A 26,691-nucleotide genomic window follows, 5' to 3' on the forward strand; every position below is an offset into this window, starting at 1 on the left:
ATGTACGCTGAAAACAATAACAAATAAAACAATCAAAAAAGTCAGCGAAAGAAGGTATCCAGGAAACGCGATCTCAAACCTATGTATCCATATAAAGAGTAATTTTGGTAAAATTCAATTAAATGTATTTATAGAAGTTCAGACTGGACGGATATTAGTAAAAAATAAAATATATTGTAATGGTGGTAACGTGTTCTTAAAGATCAACCAACCCCTGACTGGGATAATAATAAGTCATGTAAATCATCTTTAACTAATCAATTTGTAAACACGATTTTTTAAAATCAGTATAGTAAATGAAGTCTTTCAGTGAGCCAAGAACGGTACTGGAGAAGTTACTTGAGTAAGGAACTACAGTATCTTGAGTAAAAAGAATAACTACTGTTTAAAAATATTATATTACAGATGCTTAAAAGAGTAAAAAAATCCATATGCCTGTTCACATTTATTGGCTTAATATCCTATGCAGTTTTTTTTTGTCAACCAGAAAGTATATTTTTTGTACACTTTATAAAGAGCAAGTGACAGTTCATCAACCTTTGTCCCATGTTGGGAAATGAAATCAAGTCATTCTTCTGAGCTTTTCTCAGAAGATCTCTTGCCAGGGTGCCTCCCGATGGGACACATCATTGTTATTCATGGTCTCAAATATAAAAAATATTTAACTTTCAAGCTACCTACTTGTGAAACTTTCCTTCCTATAATATCAGTGAGCCCTTGTTTCTGTTTTAGGGTTTACAACAGAAACAGTCAATCTGTTTCTGTTTCAAACACTTCTCATCTGAAACACTATCTGAGTTGGCTCATGTATAGTGCCTTGAGAAATGTTCTGATCTAAAGGTAGTGGACAAATCTGCATTGTATTGCATAAATAACTAAAAATGCATAAAAGCAGCCGTGAGTCTGTGGTTCCTAAGCATACTCCAGTTTTTTTTGTTGTTGATGTTCGGAGTATGCAGTTTGCCCACAAGTAAAATAAACAACAGAACAGTAACACATACTGTAGATACTGAAAATGCTGAAATGTTAAAGTTCAAATGCTTAAATGTGTAAATACGTCATCTGTGATGTTGATATTATTTGCATTAAATTATTTCCTTTAAACTGTATAAACTGCCTCGTATCCAAGCCTTTAAAAACATAATTAAAAGCAGCAAATGAGTGGTAGGATATATTTTTAATTTACTATTATTAATAATAAAAAATGAATGTAAATATATTAAAAACGAAATATTTATTTTACTGCAAAATAACGTGAGAGCTGAATAAAGTGTTATGTGCAAAGCACATTAAAATAACAGAGGGTTAAGTAGCCAGTATATTTCACTATCGATTACGGTTTGTCGATGAATTTGGTCTGTGACCATAGAGATCCGTTGTGGAGTGAATCTGTTGCTCCTGGTTTGGTTTCATATCCTGTCGCTAAGATAACATGACGCAGTTACCTTGGTTTCATAGTAGTGCGCCTGCGCAAAAGAGGAATTTGGTGTCATGGCGGTGGATTTTGTCAACATATAACATTCAATTAAGAGGACTACTAAACTAGGGGAGTGCAGGGTGAGAAAAGAAAAAAATGCAGTCGGAAAAGGTAAAGTGTTGAATAGTGACAATGAAGAATAAAGTTGCTGTTACAGCATATTAAAAAAACTGTGGAGTATACGATACTGTATCTTGCATTTGCACTAGATTGAATAAACTGTTTTTGACTCTTAATTAACTTTGTCATTTGCCTTGAGTTCGAATGGATTCCCATTAGGAAAATGAAAATGTATAAGTTTGATTTAGTGCAACCTGATTTTAACTTTAATTTGAAAGCTTAAACTTTAGTGCAGACTAGGGATCTCGAATCATGTTCCAAGTAGCCTAAAATTTGAAAACAGCTTCAATTTGTTAATAAAAAAAAAAAATCAAAATAGCTACCATCATAATCCTAGATCACATTTGTCCACAATGAACAGTTTGGTTTGAAGCTGTTGCATAGTTGCTATACTGAATAAGAGGATACTTTTGTTTTGGGGTGTCATAAAACTGTTAATTATTGTTTCATACAAACTTTAAAAAACATTAATCTGTAACTGTAAAATCTATATATTTTGCATAAGAAGCCACACCACAGAGCATTTTACTTTGAGCAGTACAATGAATGCTATGAGGCCTTGATTAAAAGTGAGAAACTAATGAGAACCCTTTAAACGGAAAACACTTATCAACACTATAGGTATACATCCAATTATTCTTTTTTCTTAATTGTGCATATATTTTTATACAGTGCATCCAATATGATTATTTTTATTTATCTAGAAAAGGACAAAGGAAGACACATGGAAATCAGATGATTTAAAGAGACATATTAAAGTAAGATTTTTTGTTTAGTTTTTTATTTCCTATTTATATGACAAATTACTGTATTGAGTATATGTAATAAATGAGAAGGGGGATCTTAATTTAAAAAAATGAAAAATAAAAACAATCAGTAATTAGATGTAGGGTAGCAATAACCAAATGCCAGTAAATGTTTTAAATATTAAAAGTGTCCAATATTGAAACCTCTCCACATGCTATGCCATCCTTTTCTATGCTGTAATATGTTAAACATTATACAGACCACATCAGAATACATTTAATAGACTTGTGAAATGAATTGATAGAGTAATGAGTGTTGCCACTCTTGACATTTTTAGTGGCATTTTTTTTTTCATCTCAAGAATATATATTTTCTTTGCTTTGCCATAATGCCTTCGTTCTGACTGCTTAAGAAGTCTACAGTGTGGTTACTAAAGGAGAAAATAACTTTAGCAGTCACACATTAATATACCTAGAAATCCAAAATTATGGACGTTTGTAATGGTGTCTAATGATCCGTGGAATGTTGTTTTGCTGTAAATATAATGCTGATATATGAACTGTTTCAGGGTGTGCTTAATGATAATGACAATGACAGGAGGAAAGAGAAATCCAGGCGAGATGAAGAGCAGATGAAGAGCAGTAGTGGGGAGTCTCAGGAGCGGCGTCACAGAGATCGGGAGAGTCGAGGACACAGGGAGGAAGAGAGACACAGAGACAGGACTCGAGAGCGACCGAAGGAAAGAGATCAAGAGCGAAGAAAAGAGAGTGAAAGAGACAGGACGTCAGAAAGACGAGAGAGAGACCAGGGCAGAAGAAAAGAGAGAGAAAGGGATGGAGACGCAGAAAGAAGCAGAAACAAAGACGGGGAAAGCGAAATCAAGGACAGAAGTCACAGTGACAGAGACCGAGGGACACTAAGGGAGAGCAGAGACAAGGAGAGAGACAGGGAAAGGAGAAAAGCAGAAAGAGACAGGGAGCGAGGGAAAGAAAGGCCCGGAGAGAGACAAGAGTGGGAGGCAGAGAGAGAAGGGAGACACCAGGATCAAATAAAGGAGAGGGAGAGAGAAAAGCATAGAAGCAAAGAGAAGGAAAGGGACAGGGAGCATGGACGGCATCTCAGCAGAGAGAAGGAGCATGATCCCGAGAGGAGAAAAGAAAAGGACAGGCAGCAGAAGAAAGAAAGAGACTTGGAGGAGGACACGAAGAGAGACGATGGAAGAAAAGAACGACATAAGGACCAAGATCCTTCAAGACAAAGAGAAAATAAAGGTAATGCTGAACGTAAACTATTGTGTTCCTTTTCAAAAAGATGTATTCTGCTTTATACTGATACGGTTGTGGCACCCTTGATATTTGCCGGAGCCCAAATAAAAGCTGTTGGTGTTTTAAAATAAAATGAGTAAAAATTCAGTATAATTAGTCCAGCTTACTGTGGGCACATGGTAACGGTATCACTAGGTTACCTTGGGACAAATACTGTTATATTAGAAATATCCATTAAGTGACCTATATAGAGTATACTTGTGATTCCATGCTCATTATTTTTTTTTCTACATCTAGATATACATATTCAGTATATGTATCTGCAGTCAAAAATAAAGATGTTATTTGGTTGCAGTTTTCTCTAAATGTTCTATGCAAATTTCTTTTTTGTACAGAGCATAATCCTTTATTGGTTAATACTATTATTCGGTGACTGCAGGTGTCTACCCCCGACCAAGTCTTCAAAAAAATCAGATGTTAATTGTCAGTGAAAATTCAGATTCATTTTACAATCTGATTTGTGTTCTTCATTCTTCAGATTTAATTTCAGTATGATATAATATGGTTGATGTTCTTGATGCTGATCTGTTTGTAGAATCTGCAGAACAACAAAGAAATGAAAATGAAGAACGTGAAAGGAGACATCGAGACAGAGGGGAACACTCAAAGAAAAGTGCACTAGAAGTACGTAACCACAGGACAAATACTGTATATAACACGAACAAAATGAGTTCTATCTTTCTGAGCTTAGGCTTGATATATTTAGAAACCAGCGGCTGATTTTTAACATTTTGCTGCACTGTGAACAATAATAGTTTTCTTATAAGCTGCTGTGTAAGTCTTTGTATTCTGAAAAACACTTGGCATATATTTTGCAGACGACTTTTGATGTTCTAAATGAAACAAGTCATTACCATTGAGCACAGCATTTACTAGCATATTCATGCATCTTTTAATAATATGATGTGAGTATTACAGCAAAGCTGATGTGGCATTACAATAATGGTAGTAGTGATGTTTTGATGATCAGTAATCAGTTATAATGATTTTACCTTGGCCCAAAACAATACATTGGTGCCCTTTGGTGTGTGTCACAATAAATCGATCTTTCCATCAAAATAAGTGATTGTTTAATACAGTGCAGTGCTGTTCTACTGCTGCTGCCTTAGATTCTTTAAAAGTAGAAAAAAACATAAAAAGCAGAAGGAGAAAAGAATAAATGAACTGAATAAATATAAAACTATGAACATTTATCTTATTTAATGAAAAAAAAAAACAATTTCCTTTTAGAAGGAGAAATAAATGTATTCAAAGGGATGGACTGGCCTTCAGCACTTTGCTTCAATTCCAGTCCACAGTCCAGTGGATTTCATGAGTCTCTAAGTGATCGTCTGCTTCAGGCCTACAGGAAAATTAGGCCTAATTTGTCAAGTAATTCAAGTTTATTTTGTTATATTTAATGAAGATGATGAACAACCGATGAACAAAGACTTCAAGGACCCTGGCCTGTAGCTTTTTATTTGGCTCCTGACTCGTACTTTTCTTTGCCATCCTTTCCTGTGACTGGGGGGGCATTAGGGGCCGGGAGAGAGCCGGAGACACCGTCGAGATTCCAGAGCCGGAGAGGGAGAGCACAGGCGTCGGGAACGGAAGGAGGAGGACCGGCAGCTGCCGGACGATCGAGAACGGAGGAGGGGAAAAAAAGAAAAGAGGGATAACCACGGGGAGAGGAGCCACCGAGAGGGAAAAAACGGAGGCCTGGAAAGCCATAAAGCCCGAATTTCTGCGGATGAGCTCCATCAAGACAAGACACTGCCTAGAAAAGAGAAATCGCTCCTGGGCGGAGTAGAAAATATCAAGCCACAGAGAGAGAGGAAAGAGACAAAAGTCGGTGAAGTGAGTGTTGTATATATGTTTAAAAGTAATAGTTTTGTTTTGTTCATTTTTAAAGATCAATTCTATTTTGTCTGCGACATTTTTCTTCTTGTTTTTCCTGCCTTTTGATTAAGCTCAGTAGAAGTATTTAGGCAGAACATAATTTGTCAACAATCTGTCATTTTCCCATGAATGAATGCATCAGCAGTCCACACGGGCCTCATTATCAGCACACAGGACTAATCAGAAAAGATCAAGCGATACAGAGAAGCCTGTAAGAAACATTTTAATGAGATGCTACTTCACATAATTAATTTAGGATTGCCAATGTAATTCTGTTAATATACACATGTAAGTTAAATTCATAATATGAAACTTGCTTTAATCTGTGCTATAAATATTGAATAATTTAGAGAATTTAATTTTTTTATATATTGATAATATGTAGTATAAATAATATTTAAATATATTTATACTATTTGTGTTTGTATACATAAAAGAAACATAATGCCCAAGTCTAATTATTTTTAAAATAGAGCTTAAACACAATCACAGAAAATTTAGATCGTATAGCACGTTCATTTAAATATTATATTTTCAATTTGAAATGCAACAAAATGCTGCATTTTTAAATTCAAGTATGAGATCCCTGAGCATCAACACGATCCTGGCAGCATTGATATACAGTATATATTCCTGATTGGTCTCTGGAGTGACTCTTGTGGGTGTTTCCACCACTGTTCTTGTGCAGCTGCTGGCAACTGGTATAGGTAGGCTGGTCACAGTTATCTCCTATTGATTGTTAGGTTGGTATTATAGATGTTCCACTGGACATTAACTGGACTTGAAGCCATGCCATTGTAATCTTAGCACTGTGTGATCTTACATTGCCTGCCCTGCTGCAAGACCAACTCTTCTAAGTTGACTTGCTGGAATGCAAAATCTTTTGGCTCGAAGACTTCACCGGTGTATCACTGAGCAGTAAGGTTGCTGCCAGTCTGCACCAGATGATCAAACATTTGTTATTTTTAGATTGTTTATTGTGTTATATTATTACTGTAAAATTCTCCTTACGTTGCATAGTCAAGATTTTGACAAAAGTTGTGTGGCCACTAGATGTCATGTTTCTTTAGGTAAAGCTTCCGTATTTTTTCCAGGAATTCACAATAAAATCCCTTACAAGAAATTGCATTAACAAAGTAAATAAAGTATTTTTTATTTCTTTTTAATAAACTTTAAGGATTTTACTTGTTTGTTTGTCCAAAGTTGCATACATTTTAAAGGAATTGCATTATTTCATATGACTGATTTTCCTGTGTATTTTTTTTAAATGTTTGTTAGGATGATAAAGAACAATTTGTCCTTGATAAATCATCTGCAGAGGATGTGATTAACGAGGAAACAGCAGAAGATTATGAAGAGGACTTTGAAGTAAGTGAAGATCTTAAAAGCAATGTGTAAAATGGCTCCATTATTAAGGCAAGGCTATGTATTGTGGTTTAACTTCAGTTTTTGTTTTATCCTATTTGATTTCTGTTTTGTAATGATATTTTGCATGCTTTAAATGGATCTTTATTGAAGAAAGGGGTAAGTGATTCATTTACAAGTTTTACACACCTTTAGGAATAGTCATGCAAAAAAGATTCAAAAGCTGAGATCTTGCTTTGTTGTTAAATCTGATTAGTTTTGGTTTGTTTTAAGAAGTAATAATTCACTTCATTAACACATTATGCAAACAGGTTCTTTAAGTATTTTGTTATCTTACATGAAAGATGTGCTGGATGTTAAGGTATTACATTGGGGATAAAATTGCAAAAAAATGCTTTTTGTACTTTCCTTCATTCAGAAAGATATAATCATCATTTCTCAGGTTCTCAGTCTTCTACCCACTATCATTGGCATAAGCATAGCTGAAAGAATCTGAAAGTTGCCCTTATGTTGTGACTGATCTTTCTTATATATATATACTGAGAGGTATTAAAAATGAAACAAATGCTTTTGGTGGCATAACTTGAGTGTAATATTTTGCTCCTAAAGGACTACGATGATGATTTTGAGGATGTTGATGAGAATGATGAAGGTAACAAATCGGACACTAATGAAGACGTTCATGAAAAGGAAGAATTCACCCCACATAACAGGGCCGAAATTGAGGCAATCCAAAAAGCTATATCTGCAGAAAATGAAAGGATTGGTACTATACATCCTAGCACGGTAGAGAACAACAAATCCAATTGGGGTAAGGGCAACAGTAGTTTATCTTCTTTCCTTTCACTGCTGTCATACATCACCACATCAATACTGTTAAAATGCTAAACAATGAGGTTCAGTGAAGGTAATTAAAGCTAAATTCTTGCTAGAGATTGAATTCAAATCTTAGAATCAGCAATTGAATTTGCAGGCAACTTCAAAATGCAAGTTTCATAAAGCATAGATTTGGTGAATGAGTAGCTCTACCAATAAGACAAATATCTCTTCTCATTTCACAATCACTGTTGATGGAACAGCATGTCCTGCAGTAGTAGTTTTGATATATGTTTTGGGGGGTCTGTGTTGTTGTTTGGCACGCCTAATTCACAGAATAACATTTGGTAGAATATTGTCGTTTAAAAAGCTTCCCGCTGTCACAGGTTCTGAGAGTTCTCCCAGCAAAGGCACTCATCAAGGAAGATTTATAGACTTTGTGGCAGCAAAGCAACGGGAAGTGAGCAAGAATGTAGCCTGTAAGCAAAAGTAAGTTAAACATCTAAAAATATGTTAAACTCGTAGTGTCTGGGACCAATCTGGGAAAAACACCTTTAATTTACTGTGTTTATAGGATTTCAATAATAAAACTCGTTGATTTTAAGACATCTGGCACAAGCTCTTAGCCTGGTGACATTTTTAAAAGTCTCTGTGTAAATAGTGAATGAAATTTGGAAAAGGGTACAGTATGATTAATGTGTAATGGTTTAGCCATTTACATATAGTTACATATAGTTTATAAAAATAATCATTTGATTGAAAGTATCAGAACACTGTGTATGTTTTTTGATCAGGTACATACTTCTGACATCATCAAGATGATAAGGATGTTCTGAAAGACTATTGGAGCTTTTTATTTAGTTAATATGTGTTGAAGTCACAAGTGGATTGTTAATATATTTGAACTTTTCTTTATATTACATGGATTACAGTATTCTGATCACCTTTCTTCTAAATTCAATTGAATTTTGAATGTGATGCAAGCTTCACTTGCATCTTTGAAAATTCTGTTGGTTTTATTGAGATTTTTATTATCCAATGAAAATTTGGTCAGTGTGCTTCAGAGATTTAGAAGAATGATCAGCAAAACAAAAGAGCAAATATCAGAGCCAGTTCTTTATATTTTTTCCTAAAAATAGTCAAAAGTAGGACAACAAAATTTCTGTTTTACATTATTTTCCTGACTCTTGCATGATGGGTCAGAGCCGACTCTATTTCCTTAGGAGGCTCAAGGCCTTTGGTGTGTGTGGAACACTGCTACACAATTTTTATGAATCAGTGGTGGCAGCGGCCATCTTCTAAGCTGTGGTGTGCTGGGGCAGCGGCATCATGACAAGAGATGTAAATAGACTCAATAAACTCATGAAGAAGGCTGGCTCGGGAGGTGGTGGTGGAGAGGAGAATGCTGGCCAAGTTCACGGCCATCATGAACAACGCCTCTCATCCGCTACATGGGACTGTTATTAGATAGCACTGCTCCAGCTACGGTGTTCAAGGGAACGTTACCACAGGTCCTTCCTCCCGGTGGCTGTCAGGGAGTATAACACTGCCCTAGGCTAGGCCTGTTAGCCCTTCATCTGCTCATCTATGGACAGCATGTTGCACTCATGTACTTTTGGGCACTGCATTAATATACTGTTTATACTGTGGTACTTTCAATCTGTATATACCTATGCGCATTTTGTACATATTTTATTGTTTTACAGTGACTGTTACTGTAGCATATTTTGCACACACCTAACTCTATTTATTTTATTTTGTATTGCTGTACTTATTTCAATTTTAGTCTATTCTGATGTCTGTTTTGCTTGTCTTGGGCTGGGCTGCTGTAACACCTCAGTTTCCATTTGGGATCAATAAAGTCTTACATAAACGCATTTTTTTTTGTCATTCACGACAATAATATTTCAGTCCATTACATTTGGTTCCCAGAACCTTAGCTTGCAATTGATTTTGTTTCAGAAAACGCAGCACAGAGTTGCTTCGACTGATCGACCTTGACTTTTCTGTCAGTTTTTCGTTGTTGGATTTGCCTCCTTTGAATGAATATGACATGTACATAAAAAACTTTGGTACAACGAACACCAAACAGGTTAGTACTAATCTGTTGGTCATTAAAAGGTTAAAGTAAAAAACGTTTTACTTTGGATGCTAATACATTTCAGCGAAAACATTTTTTTTTTATCTTTTGCTGCATTTTAGAATTAAACAGCCTACCCTGCAGTCATTGATATCTTAATGCATTAGTTAACTCAGAGTAAAGGTGTGCATGCGTACAAATGTCATATTTATATATCTTACAAAATAGTTGCCTTAGGAACAATATTAAATGAAGTTAGTTAAGCATTTCCTTCGAATAATGACATCTCATGTGAAAGCTTAGACAATGCCAGCCACAGCAGAAGTGACATTTAGAGAAGTTTGGGAGCTAATATGCTGTCTGTAATAATGCTGCAAAGAATCTTCTCTAAATATTTATTGTTACACCATGTAGTATAATATATTATTAACCTCTAAAGTAACATTGAATTTCAGAACAAATGAGCAAACAAGTACATCAGTTACACTGTTTCATATATTATCATCAGGGGACCAAAGCTTGATAATATCTAATATCTGACCTAACTATTGTTGAGTTCTGTTCGTGGACATATTTATCATATACATATATTATCATATGGCAATGCTGCAGTAATAGTTTTTTTTGTTTGAATAATTTCAGGTCTATTTTACTATTCTTTGACAGGCATATATCCAATGCAATGAAGACAATATTGATAGAGATATCCAAACAGAGGAAACTGAGACAGTTGAGAAATGGACTCAGCATCCTGGAGATGGCAGTGTAGTCTGTGGAGGTAAGTGAAAATCGTACTTATACATTTTGGGTTTAAACGCAAGGGTACATGGTTTTCAAAATGTTTGGTTAAAGAAGCATTTTCTGAAGCTGATACTTAAAATAAAACTGATTTTGGAATTATGTTTTAGTTCTACATGAAATTGCACAATTCAGTTTTGACTGTATCTTGAATTTATAGTGCCCTCTATGCTTTCTGGATTTATAAAGGGAACAAAAAACATCTTAAAATCATAAAATGAGTTAAGGATTAGATAATGCAGTATAAATAATGCCATGATTAAATCACTTCTAAAAATATTATTCTATATTGTAGTAGATTGCACAGAGGAAAGTCACATTTGTCATTGAGGGTGTAATGAAAAAAAACAGAACTATACTGAGGCCTCCAAAAGCTTCCCGTTGCCCTGAGGTATAAGTGTACAGTTTGTAATACAGGAATACATTCAGTAGCAGAATGAATCATGGTTAAGGTTGGAGACTTGTCATAGAAGATTGCATGCAAATGATTGTTAACGTCCACAAGTTTGGGGAATGGCTATTAAACAATCAAGAAAAAGCTAAAGGCTATAGGTACAGTGTCAGCCCTGCATGGATGAGGACACAAGTGTCATCTTGCCACCTCTGGCTGAGAAACAGGGGATTTATGAGCAACAGTTGGAGATCTCTGCCCACTGTGAGGGGTTGTTTTGCATTTTCTGGTCCTGGAGCCATTGTATGATAAGGGAAATCATGAACTTCAACAAATACCAGGATATTTTGGCAAAAACATGGTTCCCTTTGCCAAGAAGCTCAAGCCAGTCAGAAAATTGACATTCCAGCATAACGATGAACCAAAGACACATATCTAAATAAAAATGTTAACTCTAGTCGAAATGTTCTCATCTCAATTTCTTGGCCTCAATCCAATTGAACATTTATTGGTTGAACTTGACAACGTTTACTAAGAAAAGCTGAGAGCAGTAAAATACCTGCTTGATTTATTGAAAGATGATTGCAATATGATGGAATTAGTATTTTAAATCTCATCAGGAATAAATAGATACTGGGGAAATTGCAGGGTGAGCTGCATTTGTTCATTAGAGTATTGTTGAAGTGAATTGAACAAGCTGAGGCTGTATATCTCAAGTACCTACAACATTGAAAACTTTCTAGTGTAGGCCAAAGACTAGCTAAGACGTTTTTGGTCTTGAAAATGATTGTGTTATCTTCAGAATAACTGAGAGCTGTTTCTTTTCAAATGGAAGGTATTGGGGACCTTTTATTTTTGTGGATTTATGTATATACTGGTTTTAAGAAGTAAAAAAAGTACAAGTTGTGTAAAACAAATAACATTTTAATTGATTTTTAATGTTGTTTTTAAACAGGTTCCAAAAGCAATAATGAGTCTTCAAATGGTTCTATGACAAAATTGAGTATTGACTCTAAGCGATTGTCCAGTTTTTTGCGTGCAGCTACTCAGGTACACTGTACTTTGTATCATAATTGCTACAGTGGTATATTCTTGTCTATATCAATATTTAATATATAAATATGTACATATCTGCAGTGTATACACAGACCACAGTATACTGTATATATCATCATATGGGTGTATGCATATTCTGAACTGACTGTAATATTAGTAGTAAACCTACTTGTAGTACTGGTAATATTGTTTTTTGTGTCTTTACTTATGGTAGTGAAGTTGTATTACATCTCTGATCTAATAGATAGACTGCATTGACTTTTGTTTCCAGGCTGGGTAGAGAGCCTTAATATTATTGTTCAGGCTTATAGCAACTGCATATAAGAGATATTGCATAGAGATATGCAGTTTACTTAATCATATCCTTACCGGTATTTTAGATAAGGAATCTCTCACTAAGTTGTGACCAATTGCTACAGTAAGTCAAATATGTAAGAATATTTTAGTTTATATATGCATTAGAAACTTCCTCATCTTTTTCAGGTGATTGCTGTATTGCTAGAAGAAGACAGAGCCGAACAACATTCTTTGAAGAAGCTGAAATCACAAGAAGACTGTTTGTCATTTAGTGATGGAAGCTTACAGCTCAATACAAAACTGCCATTCCTGCATGGTAATGCAAATTCTCCTGTGGTAGCAGACTTTCCACTGCATTCTAATTATGTTTTGATACCAAAACTAAGTCTTTAGTTCAGTAATGTGTATTGGTTATTTCTTTTCCCATTTACACATCACAAGCAAACCTGGATCTTCCATCTTCTCTATGGTTTTTAGGTCGAGAGGTCTGCTTGATACGCTTCTCGCAGATTCAGAGGCAGGTCATGCTCTCTGTGCACAGGCCTTTAAAAAGCTCCGGTGCAGTTCGGCTGGATAGTAAGAGTATTGTTTGCATTTGGAACATATGGGAACCATCACGTCCTCAGAAAGTCCTTATATGTGAATCAGAGGTAGTTTTACTTTGAAATAAAATCAGTTTGGTTACAACATCTGTCTTATTATACTATACTATGTTATGTTCTTTTAAAAGATTACATTTAATTAACCCGTAAAACTCAGCAGAAAAGTTTAAATATTTTGTGTGTAAATGTTGGCCTCTGATTAATGATGTTATTCTAAGCAGTATAACAAAAACGTTTGCAATATACTGTACCTGTAATATCTAAACTTATAGTCAAAAGATGTTTTGATCATGATACGAGCACTTTTTTCTTCTTTTTTTTTATCTTGTAATCAGGTTATTGTTGAGTAGTTCACAAGTTATTTGACTTTATGTGTGGATTTATACCATGCAAAAACTAATATTTGTCCAAAATAATCATACATATCTGTTGTGACAGATTCAGTGCTGCTGCTTCAGTCCTGGTCAAGCCACACTGGTGTTTGCTGGCACAGCTGATGGTTCAGTGATTGTGTGGGATCTGCGGGAGCACTCTAGTTTACATCACACTATGAAAATAGGAGAACAAGACTGGACCCTCCGGTTCCCCACATTTTCCACTGGTTGGTAAACATGATCAAATAAAGGGAAAGGAGCACATTTCACATTCAGTTCATTTAGAAATTTAATCTGTAAAGTCAATATATATCTGTGGATAAAACAATGTATGTTTTATCTACAGATATAAATTCTTTGTTAAGTGGCAATATGTTTTCTTTATTAAACAATTACAATCTACAATGGTGCACATTGCTGAAGCATCTTAATATACTGGTAATAGAAATGGAAACACCTGGCTAAATCAGAAAAACTAAGTAATCCATCCTGAGAACTAGGAATATTAAAAGACAACATTTCAGCTTGTTCTTTGTAGCTTACACAATGAAGTAACTCTCCGCATGAACCTCCATAGAATTCAGTTTGTTTTTATAGGCAAAGAAAGAAAATAGGCTATCACCACAGTTTTTACAGTGTTGCAGTTACACAGGTGCTGCACAAAAATAAATAATCTTTCTGCGTCTTTATTGGATTTTTTTGCTGTTCAGAAACATGACTGTAAAGAAATAGAGGTAGATACTTTAATCATAGTTGACTGTCAAATTAAATGTACAAAAACTAAAAAAAGAGTCTTTTCAAATAACAGAAACCTGGAAGAAAGTTAAATACTGGATAATCAGGGCTTGTTTAGGGTAAAAATGCTTTTGCATGTTTATTTATGGCAAAATAGAATTTCTGCGCGGAGAAAACTGTCAGTTGTCTGGAGATAACAGCACAGACTTAATAAGCTTTTGCCTGCAGCCCTACTATCTAAAATGTTAATTTTGCAGAGCCTTGACAAACATTGCTTTGTTAGAGCATTTGTTTATTTATAGTATTTAAGGTATTTAAGTTGTATTTCTTATGATTTTATCAGAAATGTATTAAATATTTCGAAACGTTCATATTTTCATTGACCCCAAAATAGACTTTCACTTTTCACTTGGGTTTTCCACTTATGGAAATGCAGTCTTCAACACAGACTTTGCATTCACACTTCACATGACGATTCACTACTTTCATTTAAAGCATTGGCATCCAGTGGACAATACAGTGTAGCTTATGAAACTCCATCTCCAAATTGTTCTTTGGAACAATTCTATGTGTATAGTGTACCTCAGCATCAGTGGAAACTCTCTTAACCTAGAAGTTCCAGCTAAGGTAGATCTCAAAGTGAGACAAATATTTGTTTTGCAGCTTACTGTTTTTTTTCTGTTATGCTTTATCCTAAATTGTTTCAGAAGAAAAACAAAAGTATTACTTTATCAGTTACAAGCTCTTGTCTTTTAATTTGTACTTATTTTGAGCAGAGAATTGATAAGATGGAAACTAGTTTGTAAAAAACAATTATAGGTTTATTCATGTAACATTTCCAAAAGACCTGACATTGTATTTTTTGAAATGCACTAAATATGTATACATTCTGTGCCAGAATATTTTAAAGTACCATTAAGCTCTTTGATTTCATTATTTCTTTTGCCTGCTTTTCCAAGTATTAATGTTACTCCAATTTCATAAATGTGTATATCTGCAGATTCTGTCCTTGCAACATCTGGCCATTTCTCTCAAGTAAGGGCTGTGGAGCCAGTTCAAGTCGATGTAACTGAAGGACAGAGTCCAGGATTTTTCCTACTGTCTTCTGAAGAAGGTACCGTGCACAACACTAGGATGTAGGAAAATAAATACATTTATACAGGTTTACAATTGAACGATTAGGTTTCTCATGTACAGTATGTGTGTGCTGTAAAAGAAGGAACAATACTTTTCAAGCTACATCCAGCTAAAAATTTAATTCTTAATTCCAACAAACAATTTTAGTAAATTATGCCATATCGAGAAACTGAGAGCACAGATTTTTCTTAAAAATATAGTTTCTGCATCTTCCTCAGCTGGTTAAGCCAGTTGCTTTTATAAATAATATTATGCAGCAAATAACGTCTATCCATTGTCAGAAAGTAATTTATTCCTTGTAAGGGTTACGTCAATGTGAAGCCTGTCCCAGACACTTAGGGCACAAGTCAATAAATAATGCATTTTTATGATCAGATCTTTTTTTGGAATTCAAAACATCAACATTCCTTTTTCTTCTAAGCCTTCTTTCCCCCTTGAACTCGATCCCATATAACTCATCCTCCCCTCAGGAGCCCTAGCCCAGGATCCATGCCCATGTTGCAACCACATCCATTTACCTCAGAGGACCCCAACAATCCCTATCATACAGAAGTATTTCGGAGTGAGGTCTAATGGCATCCAGTCTCAGAAGGACCGTTTACCGACCTCATGGGCCAGCCAGACAGACCAGCCGGCCTCTGTCGAACAGAGAAATGCAGCGAATAAGTCTATATAAGCACAGGAGAACCAAGTGTCCACACACTCACATTTGAAAAGGCAACCCATTGCTAAACATGTTTATTAAGTAAAAAATGTTTAAATTGAGTTCAGAAAATGATTAGCTTTGTGTTAGTCCACGGCCCTCAATAAGACAAGTGAATTGAAAATGAATTGATATATTGATAAGCAATGCTGTAGTGTAAGTTCTCTTTTTTTAATGCTCCAGTGGCTGGATGATGTTGTCCTGTTATGATCAGAGCTGTCATGTTTTGTTTTTATAATTCAGAATCATTAGGACTATCATTTCAGTTGGCATCCCTGGATGACAGTGGAGTTTTAAATCTTTGGGTGAGTTATGGTTTTGACCATGCAATTTAGTCTACAACTGATGTAGTTATATACTACCAAATATGTAGCTTTAGGAGCAAATTTATTATTTGATTTATTTGTTTGCAATTAACTTGTAACTTTCAGTATACAGTTGAAATAGAATTTATACTATTAAGATATTTTTGCATTTTTAGGTGGTTGTGGAACTTCCAAAAGCTAGCCTTGCAGGATCACAAACTGATTTAGGTGAGAGAGTTATTTCTGTAGATTCTTCTATATATAATCAAAGATTTAGTAGGCAAGCAGTACATACAAATGAAATATGCTGATCTTAAAGATATTTTGTTTCCTCTGTAGGTCTAAAACCAGGTGGAAAAGTAAAACTACTACACAGTTCATTAATAATTACAAATGATAGGTAAGATCCCATAATATAAAATGTGTTTTGTTATCTTTTACTTATTTGCATGCTTGTGTACGTCTTCACCATATATGGTGTACATACATACAGTAGAAGTGCTTTTCTTAACTTATATCAACTGCAGGCTGGGACATAGGATGAGGTATTTCCACCTTTCATCTTACCACCTGTATCACAAATCCACACCTGGTTTCAGATACAGTACTTTACTCTCAGCATTTATTTTAGCTCAGCCATAAAGCCTATGTTTAAACCAGTGTGATTGTTTCATATGCAGACTGTCCAGGGACATCAAAAGCTTACCTTCTACAACGCATAATTCAGTCTGTTTGATGAAGTTTAAAAAAGATGATATATTATTGTAATAATATATTATTTATATAAGCAACATTCTTTATATCTTCCTTTACTTAACATGTATGTATAATGTATAGTATGTGTAGGTATACATCTGTTCAGAAGTCTCTTGCATTATTTCACTCTTTCCACTCATCTTTCCTTCTTATTTTCTACTGGACAATTTGCTCAAAGCTTGACTGAGACCTGCATCTTGTAGTACAATAAGTAGAATTTTAGCTTTATGAATCTATGGGGAAAAAGTAATTTCATGACGTGGAACACCTGGCTGAGTCATCAGTTAGATATGATTTGTAATATGGTAGTTTAGCAATTACAAAACATATTGCTACAGTAACTGCTTCTGTTCATTTTAGTTTGACTTGTTGTGATCACAAGTTTTTAAAGACACTCTGTGATGTGAATTAATGAGTGCTTAATGACAGGCTTGGTTTCTTCTCCCGAATTCTATTTAGTGTACTGTATGTGTAATTGTATTAATTACACGTACAGTATACTAAATATACTCAGAATTGCTGGAAAAAAAGGAAAAGGAACGAAAAGGAAAGAGAACTATCCTGATGAATCATTTCCACTGTGTTTTCATTATACACTCATTTGTATACATTTATAGTCAAATAAACCACTTTTTTTCCAATTAAACTCTTAAAGGTGTTGTAACTGTTGTTTTACAAATATAGTGTTAAACCTAAGAGAAGGTAAACCTTAATAATGCATTCCGCTCCTTATTTAACAACACAAAAATGAGGCTGAGCAGTTTGGCAAAAATGTGCCATTTTTTCTTTTAATTTCCCTAGATCTAGTCTAGGGGATGTTCTGCAAGTAGGTCCCTTGCAGGCACTGACGCTGAAGTTCTTACCTTCTGATTCCAATCACTTCTTCATTGGCACAGACATGGTAAATAAAATGTTTTTAATTAATGTGCACTGAAAGCAAAACAATGAAAATAGATAATATATATATATATTTAGCCTGTGGAAGGATTATGTAATTCCAGAGTAATTAAAGATTATTTGCTTTTTGAAATATTGCAATACATTCAGTTACCCTGCTTGCATACAAATATTTTTTTGTTTAGAAGATTTCCAGAAAGCTTCACTAATGTGTGTTGTATTGTAGGATAAAAACAGTTATAGATAACTCAAATTACTGCTTTGGTGCAAGCTTACTGAAAAACACAATTAACACTAACAGTAACTTAAAATTGATTAAAAATGTTAATGTGTGTATTGATATTAGTGATTTGTTATTTTAAAATTTGTTATTATTATTTTAATAATGTATTATTATATGCTTATCATTTATAAAAGTCAACATAAAAAATAAACATTTTAGTTTTCTCTAGCACATAATAGCTGATCCATGAAGCATTCACCTTTTTAAAGACCATCTCACACTGGATTACAATGCAGTTTGCTTAATTGTACAGGCTACAGATTAAATGGCTTTTCATTTAAGGTAGCCACAATCATAATAAACAATTCTTTTATGCATTATTTAGTTATATTTACATACTGCATAAGGTAACTTTTATTACTGTAAGTTTAATTAAATGTGTATTTTTTACAATCTTTGATTTATTCATTTTTTGTAGTTCTGTAGCATTGTCAGAGTGGTTTGATGAGTATACTGTTTTTTTAAATATTTGTTTTCTCCTGCACCACTGTTTGTTAAACATGTCACCTTTATGGTATAAAAACGTATCATGTTCTTTATGTAAAATCCAACTTGTAGGGTCTAGTGAACCATGGAACAAGACATGGTGTAAGAATACCTCCAAAGTTCTACAAGCCACAGGCTAGTGGATACAACCCAGTCAGCGTGACTTCTGTTGACTTCTCTCCTTGTGGAGAACCAGCGTTTTTGGTGAGATAATTTTATACTTAATAGGATTTGTGGGGCACATTTACTGTAAAGACTAAACATGAAAGGACGGAGAAAGCTGATGCAATATTTACAGTTAATAAACTGTAGAGAAATATATCTTTGATACAGTAGTATTATTTTTGTAATTTAGTAACAGTATAAAAAAATAAAAGCTGGAAGTAGTTAATAAAAGCTTTGATCTTGTTGTAATCATCTCCTAATTTGGGGAAAAAAAAATTTATCATTTTAAATTTCCTTGCAAAAGCATTCAGACCATGACTATTGTGTCGAATGTTGCTGACTTCAACTGGGAAAACTGAAATATATTGATTGCATAAGTATTTAGACCCGAGAATTCAATGGTATGGTGGCAATTAGGCAGCTATTATACCTGCAGGTCATTTTTGGTAAGTCTCTCTACTAACTTTGCACACTGGTTTGGTGCAGTTCTTGACCATTCTTCTTGGCTGAGTTCCTCAAGCTCTCTCATGTTGCTTGAGGATTGCTTATAGACAGCAGTTTTCAAGTCTTTCCACAAAGTCCCAAAAGGATTCAAGTCAGGACTTTGTGCTACTCAGGGACATACACTGTCTTATGCCACTCCAGTGTAATTTTGGCAAAGAGCTTTGGATCATTTTCCTGTTAAAAATAGAGTTCTCTCCCTAGTTTTAAGTCCTTAGAAAACTATAACAGATTTTCCTCTAAAATATTTGCCTGTAATTTGTTTTGTGCATTTTACTGTCAATTCTAATATTTCCAGTCCCTAAGAAGGATAAGATGCATAACTATAACATCACCCTGCCACCACAAGACCTGATTATAGTGATGGTGTTTACTGAACCATGTGCTGTGTAGATTTATGTCAAATGTAATGTTAAGTACTTAGACCATTTTCCAGTTTGGTCTCATCTGATCACAACACCTTTTACCACATGTTTTGCAAGATGAATCACAAGCTTCATTGCATACAGGCCAGCTACGTGGAGAGACTGGGAGATTTTTTTTTACTTCAGCCATTGAGCTCTGTGACTTTTTTAAAGTTGTTGTTGGTTGACCGGCTGCTCTGCTTGGAGGAACAGCCTGATCTAGGAAGTGTTTGAGTGGTATGATGCACCTTCCATTTCTCGATAATTAAGTAGACTGTTTACATGGATATTCAGAGCCTTCTATGTTTTGTAGCCTTCATCTGGCCTGTGCTTCTCAATGGCTTGTTTTGAAAGCTCCTTTTTCTTTATGCTTAAAATGCTTAAAATTAATCACAGGGACAGGTGCTTTTATTATGAAATCATGTAATCCATAAACAGAGGATATTCAACTAATTATGTGAGTTTTGAAGGTAATTAAATGTACCTAAAGTAATTTAGATTTACCACAACAAAGGATTTGGATATTTATGCAATCATTGCAATCATGACTTTTACATTTAATTTTCATATTGATATCTGTTTACGTTTTTATTTTGATCTGAATGTGTAAATTGTCTATATAGCAAATGTGTACTGCACTGCACTACTTAATTACTACTAGTGTCATGACTGCAAGCTTTAAAGAAAATGTTAAAACTGCAATGGTCTGCATACTTTTTCAAGGCACTGTTCAGTATATGTTTCTTTCTCCACAATGAGCATTAGAGGAGTCATAGAATCATTTTTCAGTTTTTTGTCTGTATGGGTAGATATGAAAATGTTCAGGTGGGTAGCTGCGTCAGCATGCGTAGGCTGCAAAGGAACAAGTAATAGGTTTATTCCATGCTGAAAAAAAGAAGAAAGAGAACACAACGTTTCGGCCGTGGAGCCTTCTTCAGGTGTGAGCAAGTTTAGTGAGTTTCACAAGATTTTCTTTGAATCTCTTTGCAAGAGTTAAGAGGGATTTAGCCTTGTCTAGAATGCTAGAAACCTTAAATGAGTGTTTTCAAGTGGCAGATGATGGAATTAGTGCAAGAAAGAGGATCATGATTGTGGCACACAAAATGATAGAAGTGGAACTAATTAGCAAATACATCAGTGACTTGAAAGGGATTTAGAAGTGCTACAAACTCTACTTAACATTACCAAGTGAAGTAAATATTTAGTTTTGGCATTTAAAATGTTGCTTTAGTTTTGAAGTGACAGAATTTGGCCATTTAAATAAATTATAAGATGTGTTGAAATAGTGTCATCATTTAGGTGGATTTATAGACTGATTTTATCAGGAAAACACCTGGTGTGACATATAGAAAATATTTTTGCATAAGTACCCTATAGTGTGCTAGGAGTGTGTATTGATTTCTCTAATGTGCATGTATAATGAATATATTCCTTTTTTAGCCCCCTTCCTGAGAACCTCTGTGTCTTTTAGTTTTTATTCCAACTGACCTATTAATTTACTATGCTTATTGAACTGTTAATTTAACTTTTTTTTAATTATGTATTTTAAATTGGTTTGAGTCATGCCCTGCTTTAGGAATATTTTAATGTTTGCTGACCTAACGCCTGTCTGAATGCTGTAATAGGTTTCAATTAATGCTGTTCACATCAACCATGGGTAGGAAATACATGGTTCCTATTGCTTAATATAATCAAAAGTTATGGTTGAATCAAATACATAAATTGAGTGCTCTGAAATTAAAGTTAATGGTTATTTTCTACCCTAAGTAAATATAATTTTTTCAATGTATATTTTTGTAAAATCAGAACTACTGTTTTGTATGATCTTTCATTATGTTTTTTTAGGTTGGATGTGCTGATGGAACTATAAGAATGCATTCAGTGAGGACTGAATACCCTGTTATGGAATGGAACTGCAGCACCAATGGAGAGCCTGTTATCTCTGTGCAATGGGCTGTAACAAGACCAACAGTATTTTTTGTTTTGGATGCAACCTCTAATATTTATGCTTGGGATTTAATGAAGAACAGTTCTCAACCATTGCTTAAAGAAAAAAATCAATCTGATAGGTGAGACAACTGGAAACTTAGGAAGAAAGGCTTCTTGATGATTGAACTTTAATTTGAGGGATGAGGGGAGTTTTCTTGAACAGATAACCAACAGAGTGTTTATCTCTTGTTCTTTAAGCTGTCTTAGCATGGCATGTTAGCTTAGTGCATGATGCAAAACCTTCAGCCCTGCAGGTCTGTGAGGATTTATTTTGCTATGAGCTCTGAGTAATTTGACTTATGCCTATGCTTGACAGGGTTGTTTTTTGCTTTTTGTAAGGCTTTAATGAGTAGAGAGTTTAGAGATACTTTAAAAAACACGCAGGACTGTTTCTTTCAAGATCTGGCCTTTAAACAGTATGTTAAAATGTTACTTATTATTTTGTCCATTAACTAAGGTTTAAGTATTTTCAATATTTTTAATATTTCATTGTAATTGTTAATTCACTTTTAATTTCAGTAAGGGTACTGCAATGAGAGAGTAGCTCTCCACAAAACCTACTAAATTGTTTACTTTTGAAAACCATACTACATGTTTTTTTGTTTTCATGTTCCTTTGGGCTTCCAGCTAAGCTTGCTTGTTCCGATATGCAGTACAGATCCTTTCAGATTCACCAAGCACAGAGATGTTCTAGTATATCCATCATTCTCAAAGACACGTTCTCTAGCATAGCATTTGCTACTGATCCATATCCATATCTTCATGTTTCTGAATAACTGTACAAGACAGATCATAAATCTATCAAACACATTTTCTGCTTTGTTTAATCTTTGCTGTAGGTATTCTTATGGTGAGGTGTAATCTGTGACCCTTCAAATTGAACTTGTAGTCAGGTGCAATGTTAATGCCATTTATACTGTGTGCAAAATGTAAACTAATCTGATCTTTTTTTTTCAGGATTACTGCCTTTGCTGTTTTTGGTGACCCAGGAAAACCCAATACATTTTCAGGGATCTCACTGGCAAAACAGTCTGGAAAAATTGAAATTCAATATTTCAACAAACAATGGGCAATTCCTAACTCTGACGAATCAAAGAAGCTGAATGATATTTTATGTTGGGCTTGTTAAACTATCTGGGGAAAACTTTCTATGGTGCTCTGTCAGTTGATATAAGAATTATAAGTGTGAAGTTTAGTATATAAAGAAAAACCTACACACAAATGCACACATGGAAAGTTAGTTACAGGTGATTTTGTTTTTAGTGTCCTTTCCTAAAACCAGTCTTGGTAAACAATTACATTAGTAACATGGATTTTTTTCCATCCTTTCTGATCAACATATACTGTACAATACATACATATTGTGCATTGTTATATTTAATTCATTCCTCTTCTTGTTTTAGGAATGGGTATAACACTAAAAACACAATGAAATATATAGTATTTCTTTTTGACACTTTTCCTGTGCATTGAAACAGATACTTGCATATCTGTTAAAATGTCTTCATGAAAAACTGGAGATTTTTCACACTGAATTTAAAAACAGAAGGTGTAAAAATCACAGTATTTTGTATAGTTGATTTGGTCAATATTACTTGGTTGTGATGGTTCACAAACCTGTAAACGGATGCAGTATAAGATCTGCAAAACTAGTATACTGTATGTAGCCTATTTGCTAGAACCTAGAGATTATTTATAAATCATGAAGGTATTTTTACCCTTTGATTTATTTTATGTGCTTCACCTTTTGTGAAATACAGTAACTTGTAGAAATTCTTCACTGTCCCTTAAGGCATTCTAGTCCTTTTACAATCTTTTTTTCTGTAGAAGTCTGTGAATGTGGAAAAGGTTGGTTTTAACAATTAAACAATACACTGCTTTAAGTCTTATAATCTTAATCTTGGGCACCAGGACTCTTCTATTCTTTATTGAATAAATATTGAATTCTCCCACTTTCAGAAAGTGTTTTTTTCAAGTAAACAGGTGAGGTCTTTTTGATCAATCTGATCTTCCAAAATAATGTTAGAAATACTGTTAACACTGTTATTTCAGTTTCTAACGTGTGCTTTTGTTAAGTCATAAACAGTTTACCATGTCAAGCTTTATTTGGTACATAAAAGGCCCTTTAGCATTTCACTATGTACATTTCATTTGTTTTAATTTCCATTTAAGTATTCCATTTTTGAAGGATAGTTTTATAGATTATCAAAGTATGTATCTTGTAATATATAGTGAAATCATTATTTGTGAATACAGGGAGGAAAAAGTAAGATCAATTAAATTAATACTGAATAAATAGTTCACTTATTCAGACTGTAATTTAACAAAAATGTAAAGTTTTTACCTAATATTTTTATGCATGTACAATGTAATGGATGTATTTATACAGTATTTGCATTATTTGTCTACAATTGTTTTATGTTTAATAAATTAAAATCACAATTTTTGCTGTTGTCTTCAGTGTGGATTTAAAATATCAAATTTTAAAAGCTAATAAAAAAACTCATAAGGGATTGTTTTTTTAAGCAGCAGTATTTTACTGGTACTGTTAGTGTAGACTGAAATCAATGCTTGTCCACATCTGTGAAGTTGATCTGTGGTAGTTAATGTTTGTGTTTTTTAATTGTTTTTGTGAAAAAGTTCTTCTTGATGCCATGTAGAAGCTTAACCTCTAACTACTGTTTGAATTAAGTAGCTACTGTGAGTATCATTTGCTTGCAATGCATAATTAATTTGAATCTGTTTCCTGTTCAAAATTAATTCTGTCATTCAAATTATTAAAGTATTGTAATGTAATGATAATATATCAAGTAATAGGTTTATTCCATGCTGAAAAAAAGAAGAAAGAGAACACAACGTTTCGGTCGTGGAGCCTTCTTCAGGTGTGAATCAAATGATAATATATCATTTGATTTAGATTTGCTTATCACTTTAATTTAAAATGGTTAAATGCACCTAATACTTATGAATTAGATTTAACCTTAGATACTTATTTTTAGAATTATTATATATATATATTGTTTTTTTTCTATATAATTGTATTAATATATAGCAGCAAAAAATAACTTTTCGCTTCAATAAAGGTTTTTTGCTTCATTGGCAAAAAGAGGTACAGTACATATAGATACTCTAGGTGGGTAGCTGCGTCAGCATGCGTAGGCTGCAAAGGAACAAGTAATAGGTTTATTCCATGCTGAAAAAAAGAAGAAAGAGAACACAACGTTTCGGCCGTGGAGCCTTCTTCAGGTGTCTAGTTGTCCTACTAGTCTAGTTGTCATACTCTAGTTGTCCACTAGGTGGCAAATGTGACATGCATATTAGTGGATCAATTTTTTTTTATTAGTGGTACGTATTTGACATATTAGTGGAAAAGGATGGCTTCATTTGAACTAGAGGGAAAGGCAATTAGCTTTTTAATATTCTTTATTTTTAAGATGAAATGAATGCATTGTTGTGTGTTCTGTTACATAATATACCTTAACAACAAAGAAGGCTTTTGCATTTTTTCAAACAGGTGTTTGAAATTGTGACATTTTAAATTTTCACATAAATAAGAATGATGTACTTTATATACATAATAATTTTAGACAAATGCCTAACATTTTTAACATTTTTTATAACATATATTGGAAAGCATAATCTTTAGAAATCATTGTAACCACGTTTGTGTTTTTTTATAGTTTTTAGTTTTTGTAAAGTTTTAAACGTTTGTAATTTCACAACTGAAGTGTAAATTTTCAGATCTTTCGTAATTTTTGTTAAGTCAGTACAGTAAATTGCCTTAAGCAGTTATACTGTGTCTAGTTTTCTTTCACACTCTTTGTGTAAGAATAGGATCCTGAATGACGACATGTTGCTCAAGAACAAAAACCTTAATCTGTAAGTGTAATTCTGAACATGCTAATCTGCACACTTCCTGCACTGTGATAACTTCCATGTTTCCCTGTTCACCTTCACCTTTTAACATACAGCATCATTTGGTCAGTATACTCAACCAATATCACTTGGTTGTATTCATTATGTTATCTCATGTGAATATTTGATATAGTGTTTTTTCATTGCCATTGACCGCTGTTTGCATTCTATGATTCTTCAAGAACAAATGGCTTTTTTGACTGCACATCCTCCAGTATCTTAAAGTAAATAGAGTGTAGAACCAGTTATTTGATTGTCATTGCAAAGACATCTTTCTTGATCATTACATTTTAGCCTGATTGATAAAAGTCTATTTATTTTTTTGCTCCAGTGTGCTATTGTTTCCATGATTTTTAGAAGGAAGTAAACTAGGCAGTTCAAAAAGATCTGGTTAAGCTTTGTTCCATGCTGAAAGGAAAAGAAAGGAGACAACATTTCAGCTGTGGAGCTTTCTTCAGGTGTTCCTGTTCCTGTACCTGTTCCTTTGCAGTCTATGCATGCTGACGCAACTGACTACTTGGACCAATTAAAAAAGAAGATGCACATATACTGTATGTTACGTTTGCTATTTACTATATGTTACATATCTATGTTTAAAGGTTGGACACTGTAATAACATTGGCAGCTAAAAGAAGCAATTTTGTCCTGGACAGTAATAGAGAAAAACTCGAGCTTCCCAACAGAGACAGATATATAATTTAGTAGACTGAGAAATCAAGGAGTGGGATGGGTTAATGTGATTTGAAGCTTCTGGATGATTTTGCAAGTTATCAGTTTTTTGTCTGTTCACACAAACCCAAGCTAAGTTCCAAAACGTTGCTTAGCGCAGAAATTTAGTGTATTCTATTATTCCTTTCGCTACACTCATCAAAAGTACTGTATTGCAATCCGTAGACAAAGTAATTTGTATTGAAAAAATCAAAATTGGAGATGATAGAATGCAACATGACAGTGGTAAGAAACAATAGAGCCAACTGTCAGTTAGCTACGAGACTGCCGTCTTGAGACTACCATTTTCAATGATGGTGGGCACTTATGTAATATACATGATCTGCAAAGCTGCCTTAAGCAAAAAAAATGGATGTAGAC

At 34.0% G+C, this 26,691-nt stretch overlaps 1 protein-coding gene across 1 annotated transcript; it reads left to right on the plus strand.

The window, feature by feature from the left end:
- The first annotated feature begins 1,446 nt into the window (after nt 1-1,446).
- Nucleotides 1,447-24,148, plus strand: dync2i1 (dynein 2 intermediate chain 1). Its single transcript, XM_015354623.2, has 22 exons — nt 1,447-1,588; nt 2,302-2,355; nt 2,913-3,615; nt 4,205-4,293; nt 5,188-5,505; nt 6,826-6,915; nt 7,522-7,723; nt 8,115-8,217; nt 9,691-9,820; nt 10,475-10,586; nt 11,953-12,047; nt 12,537-12,666; nt 12,828-13,000; nt 13,391-13,553; nt 15,062-15,175; nt 16,145-16,206; nt 16,383-16,434; nt 16,546-16,606; nt 17,764-17,863; nt 18,701-18,832; nt 21,544-21,767; nt 22,645-24,148. The coding sequence occupies exons 1-22, from the start codon at nt 1,574-1,576 to the stop codon at nt 22,814-22,816; spliced, it is 3,294 nt and encodes a 1,097-aa protein (XP_015210109.2). The 5' UTR covers nt 1,447-1,573; the 3' UTR covers nt 22,817-24,148.
- Nucleotides 24,149-26,691: the final 2,543 nt, after the last annotated feature.

The sequence above is a fragment of the Lepisosteus oculatus genome, chromosome 6 (genome assembly GCF_040954835.1).
Source record: "Lepisosteus oculatus isolate fLepOcu1 chromosome 6, fLepOcu1.hap2, whole genome shotgun sequence".
Classification (NCBI taxonomy): Eukaryota; Metazoa; Chordata; class Actinopteri; order Semionotiformes; family Lepisosteidae; genus Lepisosteus; species Lepisosteus oculatus.

Excerpts from the sequence above, each read along its gene's own strand:
- dync2i1 (XM_015354623.2), top strand. Across the intron at positions 12,048-12,536 it reads TTTTGCGTGCAGCTACTCAG|GTGATTGCTGTATTGCTAGA; the intron begins GTACACTGTACT and ends CATCTTTTTCAG. Across the intron at positions 17,864-18,700 it reads TCTTCATTGGCACAGACATG|GGTCTAGTGAACCATGGAAC; the intron begins GTAAATAAAATG and ends TCCAACTTGTAG.